At 39.9% G+C, this 25,994-nt stretch overlaps 1 protein-coding gene across 4 annotated transcripts; it reads right to left on the bottom strand.

Annotated features, from left to right (window-relative positions):
* Positions 1-38: 38 nt before the first annotated feature.
* Positions 39-25,144, bottom strand: mapk6 (mitogen-activated protein kinase 6). 4 transcript variants are annotated; one of them, XM_079620148.1, is made up of 6 exons: positions 24,980-25,144; positions 13,406-14,582; positions 4,244-4,388; positions 3,404-3,568; positions 2,948-3,149; positions 39-2,626 (listed from the first exon to the last, which is right to left on the bottom strand). In XM_079620148.1, the coding sequence occupies exons 2-6, from the start codon at positions 13,958-13,960 to the stop codon at positions 1,507-1,509; spliced, it is 2,187 nt and encodes a 728-aa protein (XP_079476274.1). In that variant the 5' UTR covers positions 13,961-14,582; positions 24,980-25,144; the 3' UTR covers positions 39-1,506. The 4 variants fall into 4 exon arrangements, with proteins under 4 accessions (XP_079476274.1, XP_079476276.1, XP_079476275.1 ...); XM_079620150.1 differs by lacking the exon at positions 24,980-25,144 and adding an exon at positions 23,393-23,409; XM_079620149.1 differs by lacking the exon at positions 24,980-25,144 and adding an exon at positions 17,724-18,139.
* Positions 25,145-25,994: the final 850 nt, after the last annotated feature.

The following is a 25,994-nucleotide window of genomic DNA, read 5'->3' as shown; positions in this document are numbered from 1 at the left end:
CATGTATTAAAAAAATAAATGAGACAAGATGACAGTCATACACTTGCTGGCCATTTTATTGATGTTATTATACAGTGGAACCAATGATAACAGAATCGAAACCAGCAATTAAAAAGGCAAAATTAACAAAACAAAAAAACAAAACAAAAACAAAGAAAAAGAAAAAAAATATTTTAAGTATTCTACATGCTATATCTGAGCCTAATTCAATCATGCGCGCTTGGAAAAAAAATACTTTAATAAAAACATACAATTAAAATAAAATTAATGACTTAAAATATACTTCACCATTAACTTCATTTTAAATGTACCTTCCATTGGTTTTCTTCCATGCACAATTTCTAACAATATGTACGTATATATATATACATATATATATATATATATAAAAAAAGAAAACAAAATTAAGACTTTTAGGCGCATAAATGCCATAAAGCAGTATTCCACTCGTACAAAGCACCTGCAAGTTAAAAAAAATTCTTATGGTGAATCCTTATGAAAACAAACGCTGGAACTTGGGAGAGCGTCATGAATTTCTGTACAACTCAAACGGATGAGCGATCATCCACGGCTAAACGAACACAGAGCGCCAAAACAGACCAGAATGGAAGTCCAATGCCTCACATTGAAAAATTACAACGTTCTTAAAATAAATATCTCACATCTGCTAAAAATAAATAAATGATCTTAACACTTCACTATGGCAAATGCAAAATGAAAAATAGAAAAATCGCTGTGCACTACATTGTTGAGAGGGCAAGTGTTTCTTTAAAGCACTACAGTTGGGAGACGGAACCTTCTGCTGTTACCTTGAGGTAGATAACGCCTTTACGAACTTAGTTATCGCATTGCAAGCCTACGGTCGACGCTTGCTGTGCTGGCATCACGTTTGAGGAAGTTTACAGTATGAACATAAAATGACAAAAGGCTTCGCTTTTAAATGGAAATGAGGTGGAAAAAGTCAAATAAATACATTAGCCTTCGTTAAAAAAAGAAAACAGGAAGTAAAAGGCCAAGACGCACTGCTTATGTCTGTCCTATTGGCTGTCAGTCAGAAGGTCACATTATGATGTCAGTGGCAGCATCTCCCACTTAGTGCATTATTCCACCCTCTTTTTCTCTATTCCTTTGCTTGCAATGAATAATCCATCTATTTCTCTACTTAAACGTTGCTCCTCTGTCTTTCCCTAACCTGTTTCTGAATCTACAGTACACTGTGTGCAAATGTCATGCCGTTAGTTTTATATATATTCATATTCAGAGTTGAAACTGAAAATTAGAGGGCAAAAAAAACATGTTTCATGTGTAGGAAAACAGTCCAGCACTTTGGATGAACTTACGAACTGAATTCATTAACATTTAATCCACAAATTTAATATATATATAAAAAAAAAAAAAAAAGTTTCCTTAAAAAGTAACCGTATGTAAAAAGATAAATGATTCAAGTACAGAAATACATAACTCTATAAAAAATAAGCTGGACTCTGCTTGAACGGGGTGGTTGGTTTAATTTAAATGCTTGAAGATGCTGCTGTAGGTTTTATGGGCGATTTGTGGGGAGCGTTTAACAGCAGAGGGCGTTAGCGTGGCCTGGATGGACTTTAGAGGAATGTCAGCCGCTACTTCGAACCCCGGAATGGCCAGAGACTCCAGCTGCATGTTAAAGACTATCTCGCCGCCACAGGATATGAAGTCACCCTCTGGAGCAGACACCTCGACGGGCTCCGGGATCTCGGACTCCGCCTCCTCACGCTTGCTGAAGAGCCGGTCTAGGTAACTGCTCTGGCAGCTGCTGTTCTCCTTCTGGAGCTGCTCATCTTTGCGGACATCCCAGCAAGCCTCGTCGATCAGGCTGCTCTCGGCGACGCCGGTGTCCGTGAAACTTTCCCAAGGACAGGGTGTCCGAACACCGAGCTGTGCCAGGTTGACTAGACACTTCTCTTCTTTTTCCTGACTGATGGACTTGGACATGGAGCCGCAAGGAGCACGAGTGTCCAGTTGGGAAACTGAGGTGTTTAACTCATTTAGAAGGTCAACGTCACCGGATTCCGGCTGGAGGCTTAGTTTGATGGTGCTGGCGATAAACGAGTCAAAGTCGAAGCCCTGGTTGTGGTTCTGATGTTTTTCTTGTTCACGATCCTTCTCGGCCACGCTGTGGTTCTGAGACGCTTCCTTCAGGGCGATCTGGGCCTTGACCAGTCCGTTCTTCTCACACTTGCTCTTGCCCTTTTTGTCTAACTTCTCTTTGCTCTGTTGCTCTTTCCAGTTAGAGAGATTGATGATGAGTTTGGGCTCGTAGTAGTGGTTCACCTCACTGTCCCTCCAGATCAGATTATCCAGGTAGGATGGGGAAACGGCTTTGTAGTTGCAAGTGTAGCTGCACTCTTGGTCGCAGTACTTGTTCTCATGGTGATCTTCCTCTTGCCACGAGTGCTCTGAGAGGAGGTCGAATGATGGATCCTCTAGGAACTTCTCGCACTCTCCATCCATGTATTTCCGTGGGTCGATCTGGACCTCCTCCTCGTCTGTGCCGTCTGACATAGCTCGAGGATCACGCTGCACATCTTCCACTTCATGGGTGCTGTGCAGGTGCCAGTCTTGATCAGAGAACTGACTGTCATGGTACCTACAGTGGGAAAAAGAACAACAAATGTTCATTGATCTGGGTTATCGGATTTTATTGCGGATCTGAGATGTTATAAAACTAAGCTTGACGAACAGTTTTGGAGACTTCTGCTTTTAATCGTTCAATTATGTAGGAGACGTACGGAAATATTGCTTACAAAGAAAATAGCTGCCCAGAAGCAATCTTGCCATTGGAAAGATGGCGGACAGGAGAACCGACTTTCCTTTAATGGGATTTGCTTACACTTACTCTGCTCTTACCGAAAGTCAAGTCTCACAGAATGACGAAATGCTGGTATTTCTCCATTAAGGGTGAGCTCACCTGTCCCAGTTGTAGATGTGACTGTGACTCTCATCCATGAGCAAGATGTCATCCACCTCATCCTCAATGTGGAAGGGGTGCGATGACACTGGTTCGTCTAATGGGAATGAGTAATCGCTCATGTATGGGTGAGCAAGAGCCTCTTCCGCAGTGAGCCGGTCCATGGGGTTAAAGGTCAAGATCTTCTCCAGGAAATCCAAGGCTGCCGTAAACAAATGAACAATAATACATCAGATTTAGCCTGCTATTTATGTTTCCTTTACCAACACAATATGGCTTAGTATCAACAGTAGCAGAACTGAGATAATTTTCTAAAATCAAAGAGAATCCTATGGATTATTGAAAAATTGGGTAATGGGAAGAGAGAGAGTGCCATTCAAGTTTCCATGAATTTAAGCGTTCATAAATTGTTTCTATGAATTGCATGCATTCTGCAAATATGCTTGTGCAACTTACCCTCAGGGCTGACACCAGGCAGTAACTTGGCAAGCGGCGTGTGTGGTTCTGACATGTCGTTCCTGATAAAGACGGGTATTACACTTTGAAGCTCCAGTCGGTCTTCCTCATGGACTACCGGAATGGATTCCAGAATCAGCTGCATCTGTTCCAGCTCGTGAGCTCCTGCGCACACAAAAATGTTTCATTCAGAAAAATTGTGCCAAAGCAAATGCACTGCCAATATTTGGCACAACTTGTATACTCATAAAAATGGTCTAGTTTAGTGTGCATGTTTGTCAAGACTGATGGCTAATTTCAACCTCCATTTGACCAATGAATTTCCGTGACTTTTCCAGTTGTTAAGGATTATTGCATACAGACTTGTAAAAATACATTTATAGAGACTGAGCTCACAAAGAGTAGTTTATAGGCAATTACATATATTGGAGCTGAGTGTAACTAAAAAAATATATATATAGAATATATATATATATTCAAGAGGCATTTCCATGACCTTTTACAATTTAAATTTCAATAACTTTTGAGGGCCAGGAAATCATAATTTTAAAATTGCCAGATATTTCCTAAGCCTGCATCCAAACTAAAATACAACCAAAACCAACAGTTCTGTCCCAGTTTCCAAAAAGTTTGAGTTCACAGAAAGAACTTCTCTCTCTTAACTACAACGCAAGAAGAAAAACGTTGTCCTAGTTTATTTTAATACATGGCCACAGGAAATTATCTTCAACTACCTGATCAGTGTGTGTGCGCAAGATAACGGAAGATAGAGTCACCAAGATAAGAACAACTAAAAAATTAGGCAGAATACATTCATACACAGAGACAATGTTTTAATACCTGCAAAGAGTGTTTTTCCAGTCAGCATTTCAGCAAAGATGCACCCAGCGGCCCACATGTCAATGGCTTTGGTGTAGTTATTTGGGGAAAGGAGCAGACGAGGAGATCGATACCATTTAGTGACCAGTCCCTCAGACAGATGCCCCTATGGAACAAACATAACCAATGTTAAGACAAAGATCCTTGGAAATAACACTGAACAAAAATCCTCCAAAGGTTTGCAGAGAAACTGTAACTCGCATGCATTAAAAAAAAAAAAAAAAAAAAACTACTGCATGAGCTGTTCATTTATGTTCCTCATGTCTCATCTTGTTCATTGACGAGGTCATGCACTATATGGCATGTATAAAACACTCGGGACAGCTGTACCAGACATTTCCTGAGTAAAGCTGCCAGCACATGGCCCAGTTTCACATCTCCCCTTTAAATGAAAAGGCTTCTAACTACATGAGCATTTAATTTTCAGTCAGTTTCGAGCTATGCTACAGTCAGGCCCATTGTTATTTTCCAAAACATTTGAATGAATTATGGGTCACTAGTGTATACTAGTGTAAATTGTTGTCTTTAGTCAGTTTTTTTCCCTTTCAGGTCAGCTACCATTATGACAGAAATCAAAAACACGCTCTCAACATGCATCTACATAACAGCAGGTTTAATGGCACAGACATTTGAGTGTAACTACTGCCCCCCCCCCTTGAGTACTATGGTTTGTTACCACCAGTGACCCAATAATTCACATTATGCTCAACAGGACCAAGGCTTTGCCAAACGAATCATTGTATGCTTCTGGCCTATAGATCTAAAGGACACAAAGATAATGACTCAAGGGCGACACAAATGGACAGACAGACAGATCAGCAGTCCCTCTTGACAAAGAACCAGGATAATCCATCTAGTGCCCGACACAATGGCAGACAGACAGACAAGTCATTGACATTAGCCTGCACCACTGGGTCACTGTTCATTAGAGCTGAACAATTCTGTAATAAATTGTGATCTCAATTTAATGTTGTCATTTCAAATAGAGATCACAATTCTCCCACAATTCTAAAGACAACTAAACAAAACATGTCATTTACAAGAGGTTCTGACAAAATTTTTATTGCTGCAGTCTATTTAAAATTGAGTAAAAATGAATCATTGTCATTTAGGAATGAGATCATGTGGGTGTTTGATTTGTGATTTCTTTTTAATGATTAATCGTGCAGCTCTACTGTGCATAGTATCAAACATCCTCACACAGACTCAGTGTCCAGCCAGTGGCCCAAAACAAAAAATGTGATTCTTGAGGCCATTTACTAATCCACAGTTCACTGCAAGGGCTATTTCTGTCTACATCTATGGTCATGTATTTTTTGCAGGGGTATCAGTCAAGCTGTTAAAAACAGATTACAGCAGACCACGTACACAAAGGACATTGAAAAACCTTCTCTGGACCAACAAATACCAACAGACTATCATGTTACATCACAAAAAGACCTCAGTGACCTTTCACCCCTCTTAAAACAGCACAGATGCTTGGAAGAACACCAACTTAAAAAAGATTTGTCATAGTTTCTGTGTCAAAGGTCATGCGCAGGGTTGCATAATGCAATGAGAGCAGATTACCTGGAAGTAGATTACGAACATTCAGATCACGCTCTACTCGAAGACTGTGTGAAAGAAAGATCCTGCTAAAGGATTCAACTTAAAATCTCTCATGCTAAGACCAGACTGATGCTCAAATGAAAAAGAAAACCAATCGGCTGTAATGGCAATATTTCACTTTAGATTTGTGCTTGCAGGAAAGAGGTTCCTTGCTGGCCCAAGTCAAAGAAGCCCATCCACAAGTCTGTAGATCTGGCTTCGGGGTCCTTCCATCTATGCAGGTTCGATCTCTCTGAGTACAACTTTCCTCAACTTGCTGCAGGACCAGGATACCATCCTAGGGGTCCATTAATATGCTTGGTCTTGGTGCTGGTAACCCAATGCATAGGACAATAGTGATACCAGAATAAAAATATTCATGATTCTGAAGCTGAAAATACAGAATTATTTTAGATGAATATGCTTGCTCTGTCACTGACTAGATATAGGCTATTTAAATAATGTGGGCCACTTTTTACTAGTAACAATACATTTGGCATTATCAAGAACCACAAATATTTCCCTATTGCATTATATATGTAAGGAATAATTGACAACAGGCCGTTGAATTATTATAAAAATAATGCACACCCGAGGTGGTAATGCGGTCACGACGCGAAGCGGAGTTATTATTTTTATAATAATTAAACGGTCTGGAGTCAATTATTCCGCTTATACTACAGTTACCACACCTCGAAATATTGTTCAGATGATGTATTTCAAGACGTTTGTAAAGTTTTTGTCATTAAAACGCTCTTGTATGTAGGACTAATTCCTTGCGCATCTAAACCCATGCTCCATTGCTAATTCCAAAACATCATTTTAGAGTTAGTAACGGAGATTTGAGCCACTGATAGCAGAGTAATGCTGGACACACTTAACGACTAGAAACATTCTCTGACTGTGAATGCAGCAGATTTTAAACATCGCTGTGAACCGACTGAACGCGCTGAAAACGCGTGCATGATAGTCATGACTCATAACAAGTATCAAATTACAAATTACATTCATAACCGGCCTTAGAGAGAAGCATGTGCGTCAATATTATTATTTATTTATTAATTCAATTCGTTTTAATTAATTCGTTCATTCTTTTTTTCTATTAGTGACAGTAGACTAGAAGACTAATAAATGAAACACAAAGCCCTTTTAACAAGTAGGCTATAGGCCTATCAATTTTATTTATTTGTTATATTATCTTCAATAATTACGAAAACCCGTGCAACAGGACTATCAATTTATTTAAATATTCAGTTTAATTTTTTATTGATTATATAGGACATTGAAAATATCAGATCAAGTGCAGGGGCTGCAGTTTCTCTTGTTATGAATTGTATCCTATTGTCCGTTATTACAGTTGACTACGCGAAGTGATATGGAACTGTAATGAGGTCAAGACCTGCCTGGAACTACTTTAGCCGTGCGGTTCCCTGAATATAATTGCACACCTCAGAACGTTCGTCAACCAATCAGATTCAAGCATTCAACGGCCCTGTAGTATAAATATATATATAGTTTAATGTAGTACTGACACTAAAATGTACACCAATGAATCTCACACAGTACTTTTTATTTTGGGTGAAATATACACAATCCACGATACATATTGTGCATTTTTGTATTGCGACATGATATATTGTTACACCCCTAGTGCTTACTCAGGAACTGACAAGAGCAGAGTCTCATAGGGTCAATGCAATACAAATTTCTGTTAAACTTGAAATGCTTCTTGAGAAAGTCAAGCCAAGCTAGTCATGACACATTTTAGACAACTCATTTGAATGTTAACTGAAACCACCCTCGCTGGTTGCGTGAGGCGGCAGATGACTCATGCAGACCGTGAGATGGGCTCATAACCAAACAGCAGGAGGATTAAATGTCAGACACCAATCGCACCTCATATTTATTGTCATTTGCTAGGGCAAGCATTAACATAGCTCAAAATTAGGGGACTGTTTGCGATACTTAATATCACACAGCTTGAGGGAAAAGGGAAAATAAAAAAAGGGAAAATTATCCCTTATACAAAAAAGAAAAAAACACCTCACTTTGATCTTTCATGTGAGAAAGCGGTGTATTTTTTTTAGTTCTGAGATCATCGGAGACCACAAAAGTAGGTCAAATTCAAGTCTGGTGAAGGAGTGGAGTCCAGACCTCCCCTGTAAAATGAGTCAATGTCAGAAAGTGCTGAGAGGAGTGAAAAACACTCTGGGCCCAATTTATGCCTCAAAGTCCCCAGGTGTACAAGAAACAGCCTCTTTTCACACCACATTTAACATACGCACATGCGCACAATGAACAGAGAGGAGCCCCTCTGCAGGGGGGAAGACAGCCTTGGTAAACTGACAAAAACGAAAACCTCAAACAGCTGCAGATAAGAGGAAGAACAAGTCTGAACCCAATGACACAAGCAAACATCAAAAGCAGGACTTGGAGGAAGGCAAGAATCCAGAGTGCTAAGCCAAAAACAGACAAAGAGAAGAGAGGAGAGGGAGAAGGGAAGCAGGGGGTTGATCCGCACGTGAATTCCAAACATTCCTCAGACTGGGTCGGATTTCTAGAGCACAGCATAAAAAGACCCTCTAAAAACAAGCAGCTGCCCTTTAACACAGGACCCTTCTCACAATACTTAGTGTTCACTTCTACACTAAATATTTTCTCTAAGGTCTGCCTAATTTTAATTAAGTTTTTTGCATCAGAAAACAGTCATAGTTCTACATGATATCCCAGCTTGTTTACCCTTAGTAAACAGGCCATTTGCTACTGTACCTTTAAGACTTGTATGTAAAAGACTGCAGTTGCTGAATACTCAGTATGTAATAGCGGCTCCAGACTAACTTTTACAAGGAGCAATGTAGCCCCTTACTGAAAGGAGCACCATTGTAACCATTCAATACCAAAATGTACTACTGATAAAATGTTAAAATTACAAATGAACCCAATGTGTGCTTAGATTTTCTTATTGTTGTAGACTAACAGCATGCTCAAGACAAACCACGGCTGGGCGATATGGCAATATTATTAGGGCTGGAACTAACCATTTTTTTTCTATTGATTCTTTTTTTTTAATTAGCCTAATCAATTAATCTGACGATCTTCCCCTTTCCTAACACCTTACCTAATTAGGCATACACGGCATAAACCTTATCTTTTGTGATAAATAATATTATTAGGTAAAAGTTCATACATAGATTAGTTAGTCATTATTAGTAAATTATTGGTTATTTTTCATCTATAAATTAACCAAAAGGATTAGTTAGTCATTATTTATTAGTAAATTATTGGTTATTTATTATCGGTTAATTAACCAAAAAGAATTAGTTAACAACTTTGGTGATCTACGGAAGCCCTGAACCACAACGTAAAAAAAAAAAAATTTGATTAAAGTCGAAACATTTCGAGATTAAAGTCGAGAATACAGTCTTCCGAAGTTGCGTCTGTGCTTGCCGTTGTTTACATTGCCACACAGGCTTTCCTAACAGTGCGCGTCCACTGGCGCAGAGAGAGTTTCCAATAACCCAGTCGAATTCATCTTTCCATTTGGTTACAAATTTGTTATCTTGTTTTAATTCGTATGGTGCTGTTGGTGTAAGGTGACTTGTTTTTGGAGCTTTTCCTGGTGCTTGGCCAGGCTGCGGAGCCTGAAGAAACATCGCTCTCCACTCTTTGAGGCAGGTAAAAATGTTTAAATTGTTTATGACCGACTCCTGATTGGCCAATCAAAGCATTCTGAGTTGGATGCTAGTCGACAGATTGTGGGGAAAAAAAATGGGTTCGTTTCAAATCGGTAAAATTAAATCTGTAAAATAGACGTAATGAGTGGGACATAACGTGAAGTAACATGGCATTTTATTTTGTTTGAATCTTAACTTGTCCAGTGGGACAACTAATTTTCACTTCCACTTGTCCTACAAAAAAATCCACTTGTCCCAGACAAACGGACAAGCCTTAATGTCGAGCCCTGGTAGTGGCTATGGTTTGGAATAGTGGTCAACCAAAATATCTGTCGATATCTAGAATGATTTGATAATCAGCATCAGCCGATAAGTTGTTCTGTATTGCCGATAAGTGTCGGCAGTGGACTTTTGAAAATCCATATCATCGATCACTAGGCACAAAGCTCCTGTTATCAAAAGAGTGAAAAAATATGTATTTTGTGTATAATATATGTATGTATAAATAATAAATAAATTGCCTCTCTGATGCAGTAAATAATAATCCACAAAACACACACATCACATTCTTCTATACACAAAGAACATTCTGAATGTGGAAGGTTTCGAGTCAGAGCTTCCAGTCACGCATGAATCATTACCTCTAAAGGTCTGAGAAACCTCATTCAAACTAGGGCTGAACGATACATCGAATTTTCATCGTCATCGCGATATGAACTCCCGCGATGAACACATCGCAACAGACAGCCTGACACGATGAATAATGCCTGGTTCAGATTAGCACTAATTTACACGTTTTTGACTCCTAAAATCTTGTCGTGGACAAGAAACATGTCAGACTACACGTTGCTTTCCGACCAGTCATCGCGTGCCGTCACACACACACATTCACTCGCAAACAGTCACTCGCACGCACAGACACACAAACACACACACTCACTGTCCCTCGCTCACTCACTCACGCACGCACGCACGCACACACACGCTCACACTTTCACTGGCGCACACACACACTCACTGTTGCACTCACTCACGTCTCGCCTCGCTCACATATTCAACCCGTCGTGGAGGACCGTTAAAGAATTAAACATGCTATAGTCTTTCTGTCGTGAAGCATCGCAGCCGCGACGTAGGTTGTCGCCCACTATGACACACTATACGATGACACGATCGAATCTTGCGTCCCGACGCCCGTTGTTATTACGAATCTCCACGACACCCATACGCCAAACAGATCGTGCCAAAATCGTGTATTCTGAACCAGGCAGGTAATAAACCTTTGACCTATCACGCAAAGAACCTAATAAAGCACTAAGACATGGGAACAGTATAGTTAACAATCACATTTATCGCAAGTCATATCGTCATCGCAATATTAAACAATATTATCGCACATCGCAGCTTTTTCTCATATCGTGCAGCCCTAATTCAAACATTTCTTAATTACACTTTCTCCAGCTCTGACTAGTACTGCCATGCTCCAAACAATGTTTTTTTTTTATTATAAGCCAGAGAGCTTTGCTTATATTTAGCACTTAAACAGCCAGAGAGCTTTGCTTATGTTTAGCACTTAAACAGCCTGTTTGAATTATAGCTTGCAGCTAGATCTTATTTAGCTCTTCAAAACTGACCCCATTTCCATGGAAAGAAACTGTCCTACTGGACTCTGGCAATTTTCAAAACTGACTTCATTGGATTGTCTTTTGAAGCAAAACAACCCTTTAGTTGGATCAAGAACACAAAATTAACGAATAATCGTGGTGCTCTACCCTGACTGCTCTAACATCACATTTGGCATCAAGGTCAATTTGACGCGTGTAAGAAAAAAAAAGAAAATAGAGACTGGAATGGCTGACACTGTGTATACAGCAGACGCGAAACAATGTGACAAGACAAAAGAAGACACTATAATCAGTGATACTGTCTAGACTGGATGTGGTGCGCAGCGACAAATAGCCAACAATAAACTGATGCCAAATTATTTTTCTGACATACGCCAAGCACTTGCTGTCTGACAAGGACATATGAATTTGGAGTGGCCGCTTTGTCACGTCCAGTGTAGACTCAAGTCTTCTGTGGCGCAACTTGTCTCGACAACGGTCACGTCCGGTGTAAACACAGTGCTTCCCACAAACCTCCATAAGCCACCACTGAAGTGCTGACTGCAGGAAAGGCATCACACACACACGCTCTTCTCTTTCTCCATCCATCAATGCACAAAACAGCTTAAACAGGTCAGCAAAAGTGAGAACACAGCAGTTTGACAATACTCAATGCAGCAAAGAGAAAAATCGAGAGAAAGACAAAAGGAGGAATGGACAGAAGCAAAAAAAGTGAGAAAGTTTGCTTCTCAACATCTTTCCTGGCCTCTTCTACAAAAACATGACATTTTACTGAGAATCAGTAACCATAAACATAAACATCCAAATTAATATTATTTTGGTTATACTCAGACCATGTATGGGTTACGCAAATGTGTTACATGTGCCACTTTTAATTGGAATCCTGTCATTTCAAATCCTTAATCAGAATCCACTGTTTTTCTTATACCTGCATGTGTCTGAAAAACTACTTGTTTCTTATAGTGCTCAAATACTGTGAAAAGTTCAGCTATCAATGTCAAGATAACCATTTCTGGAGCAAAGAGGAAACAAATTCCTCACAAGATTACAAAATAAGGTACATAAATCATACACAGATGGGTAAAAGCATCAAGCCTTTCATAACCTACACTCAAATTCATTGCGCTCATGTGAATTAAAATGAATGAGCTGGTTAAATTACTGTGCAAGTGTACTAAAAATGAACTCGAATGACAGGAAAACAGTGCGAAAAGAGCATGCGTCAAGTTTTTGCATGTATACAGAATACTACAACTACTGATGAACCAAAACCAATTTTTTACAGAGACACCAACACTGAAATTAAAGGTCTAATTTAGCCATGAACTGAAAATTGTATTTAAAATATTTAAACTGCACATTTGGCAGTTTTTATAAACTTTTTCCATTATATTTCTTTTTTCCTCCAATTTGTTGTTGAAATAAAAGTTTAAACAGTGACTAATAAAAACTTGTTTTTGTGACAGATGTGATATATTCTCAAATCTTCTTCAGAATAATTTATACTTTTTTCTATGCATGTAATTTAAGCATGGTCAATGATCTGATTTCTCAAACTTTCAAGCTGTCAAGCTAGTAAAACAGCTGAATCAGTATTTACAGGACCAGAGGCTGATATCATCTCAATTTTCTTGTTCCCTGTAGAACAAACCCAGACCAGAGTATGTGTGGGGGAGTGACAGCAGCTATTCATAGACCCGAAGCAGGAACAGCTCGCTCTAAAAGGCCTTGGAGGAGGCTTGTCTGAGTACATGTGTGAGAGGAGATCTGGCTGGCACATGATCATGTGAGCCCATAGAGGAGAAATGAATACAAATTCGAGACACGTGTATGCTTGGATCCAGCCACAACCTCTAACATCAGTGAAATTACCCCTACATAACTACATTCAGGATGTGGAGAAATACTGGACATTCAACTCTGATTCCATAAAGGAACAGCTGTGTCATTCTTTCATAATATTTCTGTAGAGTTTGTTCCTTTCAAAGACACAAACAACCAGATATGAGGAAACTGCAGTGGAAGTTAACGTATTGGAAAGGATGTCAGAGAAACAGGAAGTTGGTGTCATTTCAAGGACTGTCGCACTACTATTCACTTCCTGTGAAACAACGCGTCAGTGAATGGAATTAAAGCTCATTCATAGCCAAGCCATACAAGACGCCATCTGGATGGCTTTCACTGAGATGGAACAGACTTCAAACACTGAAAGAGATAAATATGAGTGTGACTTTAAATACCTTATGGGAATAGTGTGGGTCCATGATACGGGCGAGTCCAAAGTCCCCAATCTTCAGCACCAAGTCCTCTGTGTTGACGAAGAGGTTGGCGGGCTTCAGGTCACGGTGAAGCACGTTTGCCGAGTGGATGTATTTGAGTCCTCGCAGCAGTTGGTACATGAACAGCCGTGCATGGTCCTCGGACAACAGGCCCTGTTCCAGAACTTTACAGAGGTCGGTTTCCATGTACTCCTGTACGATATACACAGAGTTGACTTCCGTCAGAGAGCTCACGTCCTCCGTAAGTCTCCGGCCACTGGGCCCCAGGGTTTCGAACACCTTCACGATGTTGTCGTGATCGAGTCTGCGGATGATCTTGATTTCACGTAGTGCATGTTTGACGCTCTGAGGGTCGGTCAAGACTATCTTTTTCACAGCGACCCTCTTGTCACAATCGGTGTCGACAGCGGAAAAGACCAGTCCGTTTCCCCCGTAGCCCAGCGGCTTCAGGTCCATGTAGCGAGGGCCCAGGTCGAAGCCGTGAATGTTCATAAGGCTCTCAAATTTCTCTGCCATTTTGCGGTCTAGAATAGCAGCTCTTTGCAGATGTTATAGCTGGAAAGATTTCTGATTTATCTGAAATGCACCGATCTTGAGTTGCAACTACTAGAGCTAGATGAGAAAGACAAACCTAAAAACACGAGACGAGCACTCGAGCGTCCAAAGACTGGAGCGCTTTCCCCGACCGACTGTAACAGCGTATTTTGGGAGATGTTGGGAACTGATTTGGATATGTTGCCAAGATATGTTGTCATCATACACAACACTTTTTAGCAGCTTTTTACAATAGTTTGTGGGAGATTTTTATTTATTTCAATGATTAATAGGGTACAATGGAATGAATTTGGAGGCCAATGATATATCTTTGAAAGCAACCGAAATAATTAAAGTCACTAACTATAAAACCATCGTCACAGTGCAGAAGTTTTCAGTGTATGACTGGCCCTGAGTAGCAGCATTATTAACGGTCCAAGTAAATGGTGTTAAATCTACTTTTTTCTTTTCCTGTTTTAAGCACCTGATGTGTGGAAACCAAAAGGGTTGTGATCTCAGTGAGACGATTCCTTCTCAATGATCAGGCGGCTCCAGCTCACCGCAGTCGCAATCAAAACTATCCTCCATTTTACACTGGGATACCCTGCAAAACAGAGAAGAAGAAAAACAACAATTAGCAGCAATTTACCATATATCAGAAGACCAAAACTCAAAGTTGTTTACAATTACAATCCTTATGAGCACTTGATCCTCATGATTTCCCTTTTCTATGGAGGAGACATTGGAAAATTAATTAATCTGATCCGTGTTCTGAGATCGTACAAAGGAATACGGAAGAGAATGTAACGATCTTGTCTGTATTTAAAACGTCAAGACCACGAGTACAGAGCACTGCTTATTCAGTTCTGAACTTTCTGAATTAATTTCCTCCGGTAAAACGACAGCCCTCTTAGGCAATGTTTCCTGTTTGTGTGATTGTTCATGAACCCCATCTCTGACGCGTCTACACTATCTGATGTCATGGGTTCCTATTTCTCCTCCCCAGACTGCAGTATCCACAGTGATCGTAACACACGTGTAATGGATTAACACGGGCCCCGGCCTGTGTCTGAAGACACAAAGGTTGGGGGGGTGATTCAGCCACGTTGCAGTAGTGTGTGAGGGAAATTATGGCCGACCGGCAGCCAACCATTTTGTTAACTGAATAAGGGAGCCAACAAACACTGAATCAGTCCTGTAACGTTACTAACATTAAACCAACATCTATAAGTCATATTTAAACAATGACAAAGTGAAAGTGTGTTTTAAATAATAAACATAATCCCACTGAACATGTTTCTGTTATGGACCCACCACATAAACTCCATTAAAGACATTCTATTACAGTGTTTACTGACATATGTAAGTTAACACTCAAAAAGTAAATGTTATGAATTTCCAGGAATACCTACATAGATTAACAATTCAACAATAAAGTGGATATGATTGAGGTGTGAGGGTTTTAGAACCAAAAAACACAATAACGAGGAAAACTACTACGGTGTTGTACAGAAGTGGTTTGTTTTTATTGCGGTTCAGTAAAGTTTAGTCAATCAGGATGTGTTTTTATTGGTCATTATCGGTCCTCCATTTTACTGCCAGGCTACATGCTAAAGCTAAAATTGAACACCGGCTCAGAATCGAAACACTGTTTCAATTCAAAAACTGTAAAACAGAATCAATAACCTAATAAAAACAAGAAGACCCTATATATAAAAACAGTATTAAACTGGCATTATAATAAAACGAACAATAAATAGCGGCAGCATTAACGTAAACACCAATTCACCTTAAAAACCAAATGTTGAAAAGATTAATAAACCAGCTAATGGTGAAATATAAACGTTAATATCGCATATTAATGGTTCATGTAGGAGTAAACGGTGTGTTCTAATGATGTGAGTGTAAAATCTGGATGTTTTTAAGGCGCTTCAACGTGTTACCTGAACAAAGAAGGTTATTGTGCCGCGGATAACCATCGCACCGCCTTTAGCTGTTAAAATAAACCCTTTAACCCATTAAAGTATCCACATTTACACCCCAGACACGCTCAAACATAAAACAAAGACATAAACTTAGTACTCACTCTTCTCACGGGTGTCATGTATATATTATTCCTAACCGTTCTTGGTCAGGTTTGTATGCGCTACCAGCGCGCTCTCTTCGCAGACTGCTGTGTGTGAAGCGCTTGTGTTGAAGCACTGTGAATAAGCGCTGCTACACATGCGCACTGTGCGCTTCTATTTCTATCCGTATGGTGTGTTGCTGCTCTATGAAGCGTTACTACGCATGGGCATTGAATGCTCTTTGCTTATTTTATTGCTATGGGAACCGCGGCGTTTTCAAGCTTGATTCCAAATCATTAAATTGAAGCTCACTGACCACGACATCTATAAAGAGCTTAAACTGTCAAACATGAAATTCTGGTACCAACAATTCAATCGATCACTTAATATTGCAACAGCTCATAAAAAAAATGAGCTTGGTTGGTTTATTTTTGTGCAGGCTACTACAATCCTGTTTTTTATAATATTGGAAAACATAAAAAAAAATCAACAACAAACAAATGAATTGTCATATAATTTAAGTTTACACTGTAAATTAACGCAGGTCTAATGCAGGTCCTGCTGTGGGGTGTCTGTCTTACTTCCCTGCTAAAAACAAACAAACAATAGAAACAATCACAGAAGTGCTAATGGTTTCAACACAACTACAAATACCATTACAAAACTATTACAAAATGGTTTCCAGTAGCATGTGGATGCCAAGTGCACATTTCCCAGCAGAACTGGGCTATTTTTTCCCACAGTAAAGTTTTGACATAAACTGTAATTTTATGGAAATGTTTTACATTCTACCAATGATAAAACTGCTTTTTGTGAGAGAGGGACTTTTTGAGCTATTTTATGCAAACAGACAATTTATGAATAGGCCTACTGGGATTTTCAAGTTAAAATTGTCTATAACACATAACAAAGACTGTAAAATATGTATTTAGGTATGGGTGTGGCACATATGTTGAGTTTTGATATTTGAATAGGGTCATGCTGGTTTTGGGCTATTTTTGATTGGCCTTTGGGCTGGTTTTGTTACACAGACCTGGCAATTAACCCTGTCCAGTGTGTTTTTTTGGCCAATATTCCATTCGGATTTAGTGGTTTAAACATTCCACCAATAGAAGGCAACAAATTACCACAGAGACCATTTCAGTTTCCATTAAAACCAACACAATTTGGTAATTAAACTTATTTGCTGTTTCAAGACAGTTTAATTCCAGATGCTGATTTTTACACATGCTCATGGATGATAAAGCAGGGCCGTTCTGTTCTGTCCTGGGGTCGGTTTAGTCTTTTAACGTCATGTAGCCTAATCCTCAATGAATAAATCGCTGCTGACACTGGATCTGCCAGTAGGGGCAGACTGCTTCAGATCTCAATGTCCCCATCATTCAAGATTTATTGCCATTAAGCTGCTGCCTGAATAGCTCTGGGTCTGTGGTGAAGTAATTATTTTGGGATGCATGTTGAACTTTCAGGGTAACTTACTGAATTTATTTATTTAAAGTTAGTTATTTCAGTTAGATCCTTTTCTTTTCACATTTTCGACTATACAATCGCATAAACAGCCCTTTAAAATGTAACGAGTAATAATATCAACAACAAAACTATTTTAAAAAAAAATCATCATTCTGGTTCTTATCTGATGTAGACAGCATGTTCTGTTCCAGCTGACCGGCTCTACTCACTGCAGTCGGGTCGATTAGTCGCTCCCTCCCTGTTTCGCCTCGCTTATTTCCAGAATGCAGGTTTTAATATTATCCCAATGTCTTCATATGGCTACAAGAAGAGGTCTGACCGCACGACGCATGATGGTGTAGTAACATATCCGCACCCGAGTTGTCCAAAAGCCATCTGATGCCCACAAGGCTCCACCAGACTGATATGATAACGGACACCGTGTAAGCACATTACATGCAGCAAAGTTGAGCTGCATGGACTCGAACAGAATAATCAGGACTCAATGCATGTCCTGCACCAGTGCCGGATGAATGGATGGATGGACGCGGTGCAGCATCAGAGGAGATACGCGCGCATGTGAATCCCCATGTGCTCGCGTCTATGCCGCACTACGACTGCGCAACACTCACACATAGCACAGTGTGTGTGCCCTACTCATCAATCATCATATATCACACAATGTATCATTAGGCTAGCCTACTACTACTACTACTCCTAAGTGACAGCAGAAAAACATTATTTTAGATTACATTCTCATTAAACCAAATATACGTAAAAAAATATTTTAATGCTTATTTATTTAAGAATGGCTGCTGTAAAATAGCCCAAAATAAAATAGTTCAATAAAAAAAAACGGAAATGGTCATTTATTCACCCCGATGTTGCTTGAAACATGCTGAGCATTAAAGGGAGTTAGGCCTAAATTCTAGTAAAATGTGCATGCTGCTCCTTTCCACACAATAAATGTATAGACTATATGGATTTCATCAACCAGCAAAAAAGACGAAAGTAGCCACCTTTGCGGTATATTCAAATTCTTCCGAAACTGCAGCTTTGTGGGGATAAGATTAAAATTTAAGTCATTTATTCACTGAAAATGAAGCTTGAGAGCAGACACTATACTTTCATAGAATGGAAAAGAGCAGCTTGGACATTCTGCAAGATGACCATTTTAATTGGGTGTACTATCCCTTAGTGCCATATGGTCCAAGAGATATTAACAAAAATATGTCCCAAAAAAATAACATATTATGCCCTCTGTTTGGTTTAATATGTAGAAATATTGTTGGTCTGTCTGTACCACACATTCTACCCCCATTACTGTCTGATTTTATGACAGGTTTAAATATGTACCACATTATAGGCCTCCAAGATTGGGGCTTAAGTCTAATATATTTGCTTGTGGAATTATTAAGAGGTTACCCTGTGGCAATGTTGTGTAACTCTGAGACGTATAGTGTTACCCCTTATTAAAAATTTATGATGGAAGAGTTTCACACAGCCCAGTTTCACACCAAACGCCTTGTATGTCAGCCATTCTAGGAGCCCAAATCAACCACACAACACATGCATGACCTATGCAAACCTTTGCGATTATAGAGGGATGCATTTGAATAAAAATAAACATACGCTAGTGGTGTGACTTAGTGGACTTTGTGTCTGCAGCATGTGGAAGGAGAACAGTAGGTGTTGGGTAACAGCTGAGGTGTGTCATTCACTCACACACGTCAAACATTGAGGTTTATGACCCTCTATGTCACCAGACCGTCTTAAACAAACAGATGCTCATAACCCACTTTCACAACCAAACATTTATCATTTATAAAGTGACGGCTTTTAACAGAAATCACAAATGAGGCTTTCCTTTTTCACCTTTGGATACTACCAGACAAAAAATGTAAACTTATCCCTATATTAAGCTTTTATTTAATATATATTTTATTGAATTAACAAGCCCCTCTATTACTTTTGGTTACCAAGGATGAGTAAAAAAACTAAAACTTGACCCAACGTATTAAACACCATTTGTGACATGGACATCAATATTACACAAATCCTGTTTATTAATTTTGTGAGTGGTTTGACTAATTCAATTTTTTTGTGGATAAGATCGTCAAAGAATCGTCTGAAAAATCCAGCCATGTTAAGGACTCTTTGCCTAGCAACACCCTAGTGACCATATAACCATTTAAAACACATATAGGCCTAACCATTATGCCACATCTTTAACACACACACACACACACACACACACACACACACACACACACACACATACACATACACATACACACACACACACACACACACACACACACACACACACACACACACACACACACACACACACACACACACACACACACACACACACACATATATATATATATATTTATTTAGCAGATTTTATAAAATGACTTGATAATGTGCTGTAGCCTATGCTATATTTATAACCCAATTATGTCAAGTCAAGTCAAATTGTATAGTGCTTTTTACAATACACATTGTTTCAAAGCAGCTTAACAGAAAATCATAATATTAATATTTATAATATCTTAATATCTTGTGTCGTATCTTAATATACGTATCTTATGGTCACATTTAACAGATTAGAGCTATATAGTTTACATTTAGCGACAATACAAGCAATTAAGCAGATTAGATATGCTAAATAGTATCACCCTGGTCAGGTATACTATATATATTGTACATACTTATACATCCAACTTTATATAAAGAGCTGGGTGATAATATTAACATTTTGCGACAAAACAACAAAATCAGGCAGGTGAGATTTGCTATAGTTTATATCACTTTATACAGTGGAGTCTGTCAGGAGTTAGTAAGCAGCAATAAAGCACACGAGACAGGAGTAGCGAACGTCATCCATCTTGTTTTACTCTTTCACTTCCATTCTCACACATTACATAATACACAACAGAACAAACTTCCTTTTTAAAATAGTAGTCAACAATATAATTTATTTATGAACACAATTTTTTTTATTATTAACTTATGCATCAACAATGCAAACACATCCATACATCGGATTTAAGTGACATAATCATTTACCAACTATATGCTACCAAACATCATGTTTAGGTCGTATAAATGCATGTGTAGTGAGCAGTGTTTTCAGGCGGAGTTGTTGGTTTGCATGGAAATACAGTGAGATGGGAAGCTATCCATGTCTTTCCATCACTAAGAAACTTTCTGTGTTGCTTAGGAACATGCAAGGAGGTCCGTACCCTTACCATATCCCCCTCCTGGAAACAAGGAGTGAGAGCACCTCGCTTAGCATCAGTGTACTTTTTCATTTCATGTTGCAGCTGAGTAAATCTTCGGCGAACAGTCATGCCAGTTGACGGGTGCACAGGAGCAGATGGCAAAATAGACTGCCTTGTGCGCATTTGCCTGCCATAGAAGAGCTGAAAGGGTGAAGTACCAGTTGAAGAATGTGGAGTGGCACAGTACACCTACAAGAAGTCAGTTACCACAGGTTTCCATGTTGCTGGATGGCCATTTGGATGGTGTGTTTGAGCACGCAGTTGAACCTCTCTACAGCACTATTAGCTGCCAGGGAGTAGAGAGGAACGATGGTGACGAATATTCCTTCCTTCCAGAAAAGCAGTGAAAGCAGCAGATGTAAACTGAAAACTGTTATCACTAACAATCCTCAATGGATTTCCATTGTGGCTGAAGACTGATGACAGAAACAAAACCACAGAATCCCAAGTGACAGTGTGAGTAAAGGAGACCTCAGGCCATTTGCTGTAATAGTCAGTTAAGGTTATAGCAAACCTGCAGTTGGATAAATACCAACTATATCTACAGCCACTTTCTGCCATGGTTCATCTGGCAGCGGCACCGACTGGAGAGAAGCAGGATGTGACTTGACAGTTTGGTCAGTGAGCTGACACACATAGCAAGAACATAAAGCACCATGAACCTGAGCATCCATCCCTGCTGGCCATCAATAGAGATCACAAAGGCGTTATTTGGTCCTCACCTGCCTCTGATGTTCTTTGTGCTCTAAGGAGACCAGCACAGATCGAAGAGCAGAAGGTACAATAAGCCGTGAGCCTCGGAAGATGAAGCTGACCTTAATAGACAGTTCCAAGCACAGTTATAGTTCCGCAAGTGTCCAGCCCCTTTTAATGTAGGAGGCCAACCATTGGAAATCTGTGTACGAAGTTTAATTAAAGCAGGACAAGAAGCACATGCGGCATCAACATCAGCAGCAGAAATAGAATTACAGGCAGTAGAAAGAAAAGCAACAAACTCCTCATCAACAGGAGCTGGAGCAACGGCTTTATCTGCAGGAGAAGCGTTTTGAATCGGCTGTACACGTGATTCATCAGGAATAAGACCTTCCACTGAAACAGTATGACCAAAGGACAGCAGGCTGGTTTGCCGGAAATGACACTTGTGTTTATTAAGCTGCAAGCCAGCAGTTTCTAGTCATTGTAAGACCGCTTGAAGTGCTTTGTCATGCATGTCAGATACATGGAATATAAAGTCGTCCAGGTAATTTTCAATCCCTGACAACCCAGTCAGGATAATGGTCATCATCTTCTGAAATGCAACGGGTGCTGAAGCCAATCCATAAGACACATCAAAAACGGAATAGGCCGTTGTGAGTAATGAAGGCTGTGAGGTCATGACGGTCCGCATGCAGCGGTACGTGGTAGTAAGCAAACAGTGGAACCTTATAGTACAGAGAGTATCCATGTCTGGCAATGGAAAAGAGTCCATAATCACTGTTTAATTTGGCTCTCTAAGGTCAACGCACATCCTAATTTTACCCGACTTTTTCTGTGTAACGACAATTGTTGACACCCATGCAAAGGCGTCGATGCGTTCTATCACCCCAACTGCTTGCAAACAATTACATTCCTCTGACACAGCAATACGAACAGAGAGTGGAAGATGGCCAAGTGTTTGCCGCACAGGTGACAGTTTCATCCAGCTTTACGCACTGTATTAGGTTTTTAGCACATCCAAACTCAGTTGACTCCGCAATAGTGCACTGAAAGACTGGCACAGGAGGAACAGGCACAGGAAAGGCATTGATTGTTTTCAATCCTCACATGCAGTGCAGACATTAGGTCCCTCTCCATGAAAAAACATAGCAGGAACTGAGTGGTCATGTAGGGAATTGTTCGCTGACAAACATCCAAACCATCGGAATTTGGACTTTTATGTCACAAGCCTAGCTTTGGGTTGCGATAGCACATAGTTACTAAAATGGCATGCATGCATACGTGCTGTAAGGCAGGAGAGATATGAAAGACCCAGAGTCAACCACCAAATCCACCACACAAGTCTGTGAGTCAGAAGATATAGTCACTGTGCTTGTAATGTGGGGCGTATGAGCTGACAATTCTGTGTAAAGTGCAGTAACTTCTGGGAATTCAATTGCGCTTGTTTGATTGTGCTGATCAGCAGAGTTTAGCATAATATCCAATGCTTTTACACTTCCTGCATGTTGCAGTCAAGCAGTTCACAGTGTTAGCTAAGTGTGCCTCCGGTCCACAGCAAAAGAATGACTTCCTCTTCCCCACCTGAACAGAATTAAGAGGTGCATGTGACGGTTTTTCACATTGTTCATGCATTTCACTGTGTGCTGCACCGCTTGTACAGTGGTGCAAACTTGGCGGCAATTTGAAATGGATTTAGCCTGTGCGGTAGCAGAATCAATCTGGCTTGATCGTAACAGCTCTGTCCAGTGGGAGATCAGTTTCTAGTAAAAGTCTCTTACGTATTGGTGGGCTAAACACATTCTCTACAAACTTATCGTGAATCATTTCATCAGTACGGGCACCAAACTCAAATGAAACAACAAGCTCTCGCAAAGCAACAACGTACTGTAAAATTGTCGTGTGAGGCGCCTTACAGTGTTTACGGAAGGCGTGGCGTTCAGCAACGTTGTTCGCTTTTGGCAAGAAGAAGGCTTTCAATGCATCCTCTCCATCCTTTTACGTTGTATCTGTGGGTAATGAGAAGAAAAGCCGTTGACCCTCTGTGCCAAGGCAGTGAAGCAGTACAGCTCTCCCTCTTTCGTCCGGCCAAGCATCCCCTGTGGCATCAATAACCTGTAGATAATTTTCAGAAATCCACAGCCATGCGTTAAACGGCATAGCTGGCTCACCGGGGCAAGGCAGGAAAAACTCGAGAAAGGCACGTTAGCAACAGCCATGACCAATGCTAGCGAGAAAAAAAATGCCTATTCCTCGTCACCAATTTGTGGTGTCTCTCAGGAGTTAGTAAGCAGCAACAATTTACACAAGACAAGAGTAGCAAACTTCATCCATCTTGTTTTACTCTTTCACTTCCGTTCTTAAATATTACGTCATGCACAACAGTTCAGACTTCCTTTTTTTAAATAGTAGTCCATGAACACACAACATACTGTATACTGTATGTCTGTCAGTTGGATATAATATACATCCGACTTTATATAAAGAGCTGGGCGATAATACATTTTACATTTTGTGATGATATAAACAATCACACAGCTGAGATTATCAATCCACAATCTGAACACAAATACTAAATAAATGTGTAATGTTTTAAACATTTGCACACCATTTAACATGCTTTTTTATGCAAAACTACTTCCAGTACAGTAGTTCCCTTGGGGGCAATACGGAGCCACTGATCAAGGGCACAATGGCCCTCTATAGTTCCTGGGTCACCGCTACTTGGCATCAACCTGCAACCATTGTGTAAGCCGGCCAGATCATTAACCAGTAGGCTACCTCTACAACACTGACACCATCACAGTTAATGACATAACCTTCGGGTGACAGCTCCATTCTGGAGAGATATTGATCTTAGTTGTCACAGACGTCACTGAGAAACTACTGATCAAAACAATAAAGCCGTAGAGGAATGTTCCATGATCTATAGTTTACATAATCCAGTGAGCCAGTTATTACGGTCTACTGAGCCTCCTACACCCTCTCACGACTCTCCTTGCCGAGCGCCTGCACCACACACTCCGTTTACTGTTTGTGTTCACATGCTGTCTGGAGTTGTATTGGGGAAACAGCACTCTTCAATTAAAATAGTTGATTTTTGTGCCCTATAATTACATTACAATGTACCCAGGGCCAACTCTATCGGCTACTTAATGATGTTCAGATGAAGCTGTGCTGTAAATGTAACTGTGCAGGTTTAGGGGTCACTGATGCACTTCTGATAATGAGAGTTTTGAAGCTTCGCTATGCACAACTAAACCATGCCAGGACCTTCCTGTCACTCCTAAATCCTGAAGCTGTCCGTGTGCACCATGTTTTCTGGGCCTTTTTCCCAACCTGTCATCATAAATCGGTCCCGAACATTCAGTGTCTATATTACATGTCCCCAAAGAGAGAAGGACGCCAGGAGAAAGGTCTCTGAAAGTTAGTCTTATAAGAGTCATTGTATTTGTAATATTCATAAATTAAGCAGAATAGTCAGGTAAAAACAGGTAACTTACCATGGCTGAATTCATCCAACAACAGTTGGGAGCACATTTTAAAGTCAGTAATCCATGTAATAGTATCCAAAAGTATCCAGCAGACAGAGGTTAAGAGCAGGTCGACGGAGACAGCCAGAGGGTGTCCAGAGAGGTTGTGTTGTGGATGAACACTCATCTGTTTCTGAACTCCGACTCCATAGTGGGCTGTTATAGGCTAAGAGAGAAGGGGGCGGGGCTTCTTCTGTGTATGGTTCTGTTGTTCAGCTCCAACTCTAGTCCTTTACAGGTCACTCTACATGCACTCTTTTAAAATATCTCTCTTGATCCTTCAATCCCTCCTTATTTCTACCACTTTCTACCCATTTAAACTACTGTGTGTTCAGTGCACATAAGCAAACTAGGAGCATTATATTTTCCTTTTGTAGACAGCAGCAGTTTGATGGCTGTTTGAGTTAGAGGTGAGTCAAATAAAACGAGGAATTATATATCTGTGAGTAGTTTTAGAAACACGACAGTTCACCATTGGCAAAACATTATTTCAGCTGATTGTTCTTTTTCTAAAGTAGCAACATTCCGACTAATGATTCATTTAACAGACACACCTTTTATGTGTCATACTGCATGACTAACGCTTAGTGCACACAATAAATTAGTCTAACAGTGCTTAGACAACATTAGAATCAAAATGAAATAAAAAATGACCCTATTTACTTTCTAATTAATACATGCCCATGGCCTTATGTGGTTGATTAATTATTCCAATTGGAAATCAAACAGGTTGCTCTATGTTATCTTTCCTTATATGCTGAAGTTACCAAGTGCTCTTATCCTTTAACCCTCCAATTCCAACCACCATAAAGGTCATAAAGAGACCACTTTTCATTATTCAATTTCAATCAGTTCCTGAGGCTTTACATTCTAGTTGGTAATGCTGTACTTTATGTTTGGCTTGTGAATTCGGTTCATGTTGACTTTAAATACAGATGCATGTGATACACTATACAGTATTGACCTGAAGGATCCTATTAATTAT

Source organism: Phoxinus phoxinus, assembly GCF_949152265.1.
Source record: "Phoxinus phoxinus genome assembly, chromosome: 8".
NCBI classification, from domain to species: Eukaryota; Metazoa; Chordata; class Actinopteri; order Cypriniformes; family Leuciscidae; genus Phoxinus; species Phoxinus phoxinus.
Note: the sequence above shows the minus strand (reverse complement) of the source record. Positions and strands in the feature narration are given on the sequence as shown.

Bases quoted from the DNA above. Each gene is read 5' to 3' on its own strand.
- mapk6 (XM_079620148.1), bottom strand. From the start codon at position 13,960: ATGGCAGAGAAATTTGAGAGCCTTATGAACATTCACGGCTTCGACCTG. The intron at 4,389-13,405 runs GTATTTAAAGTC...TTTGTTCCATAG, and splicing joins ACCCACACTATTCCCATAAG to GGGCATCTGTCTGAGGGACT. The intron at 3,150-3,403 runs GTAAGTTGCACA...TGTTTACGGCAG, and splicing joins GCCTGGTGTCAGCCCTGAGG to CCTTGGATTTCCTGGAGAAG.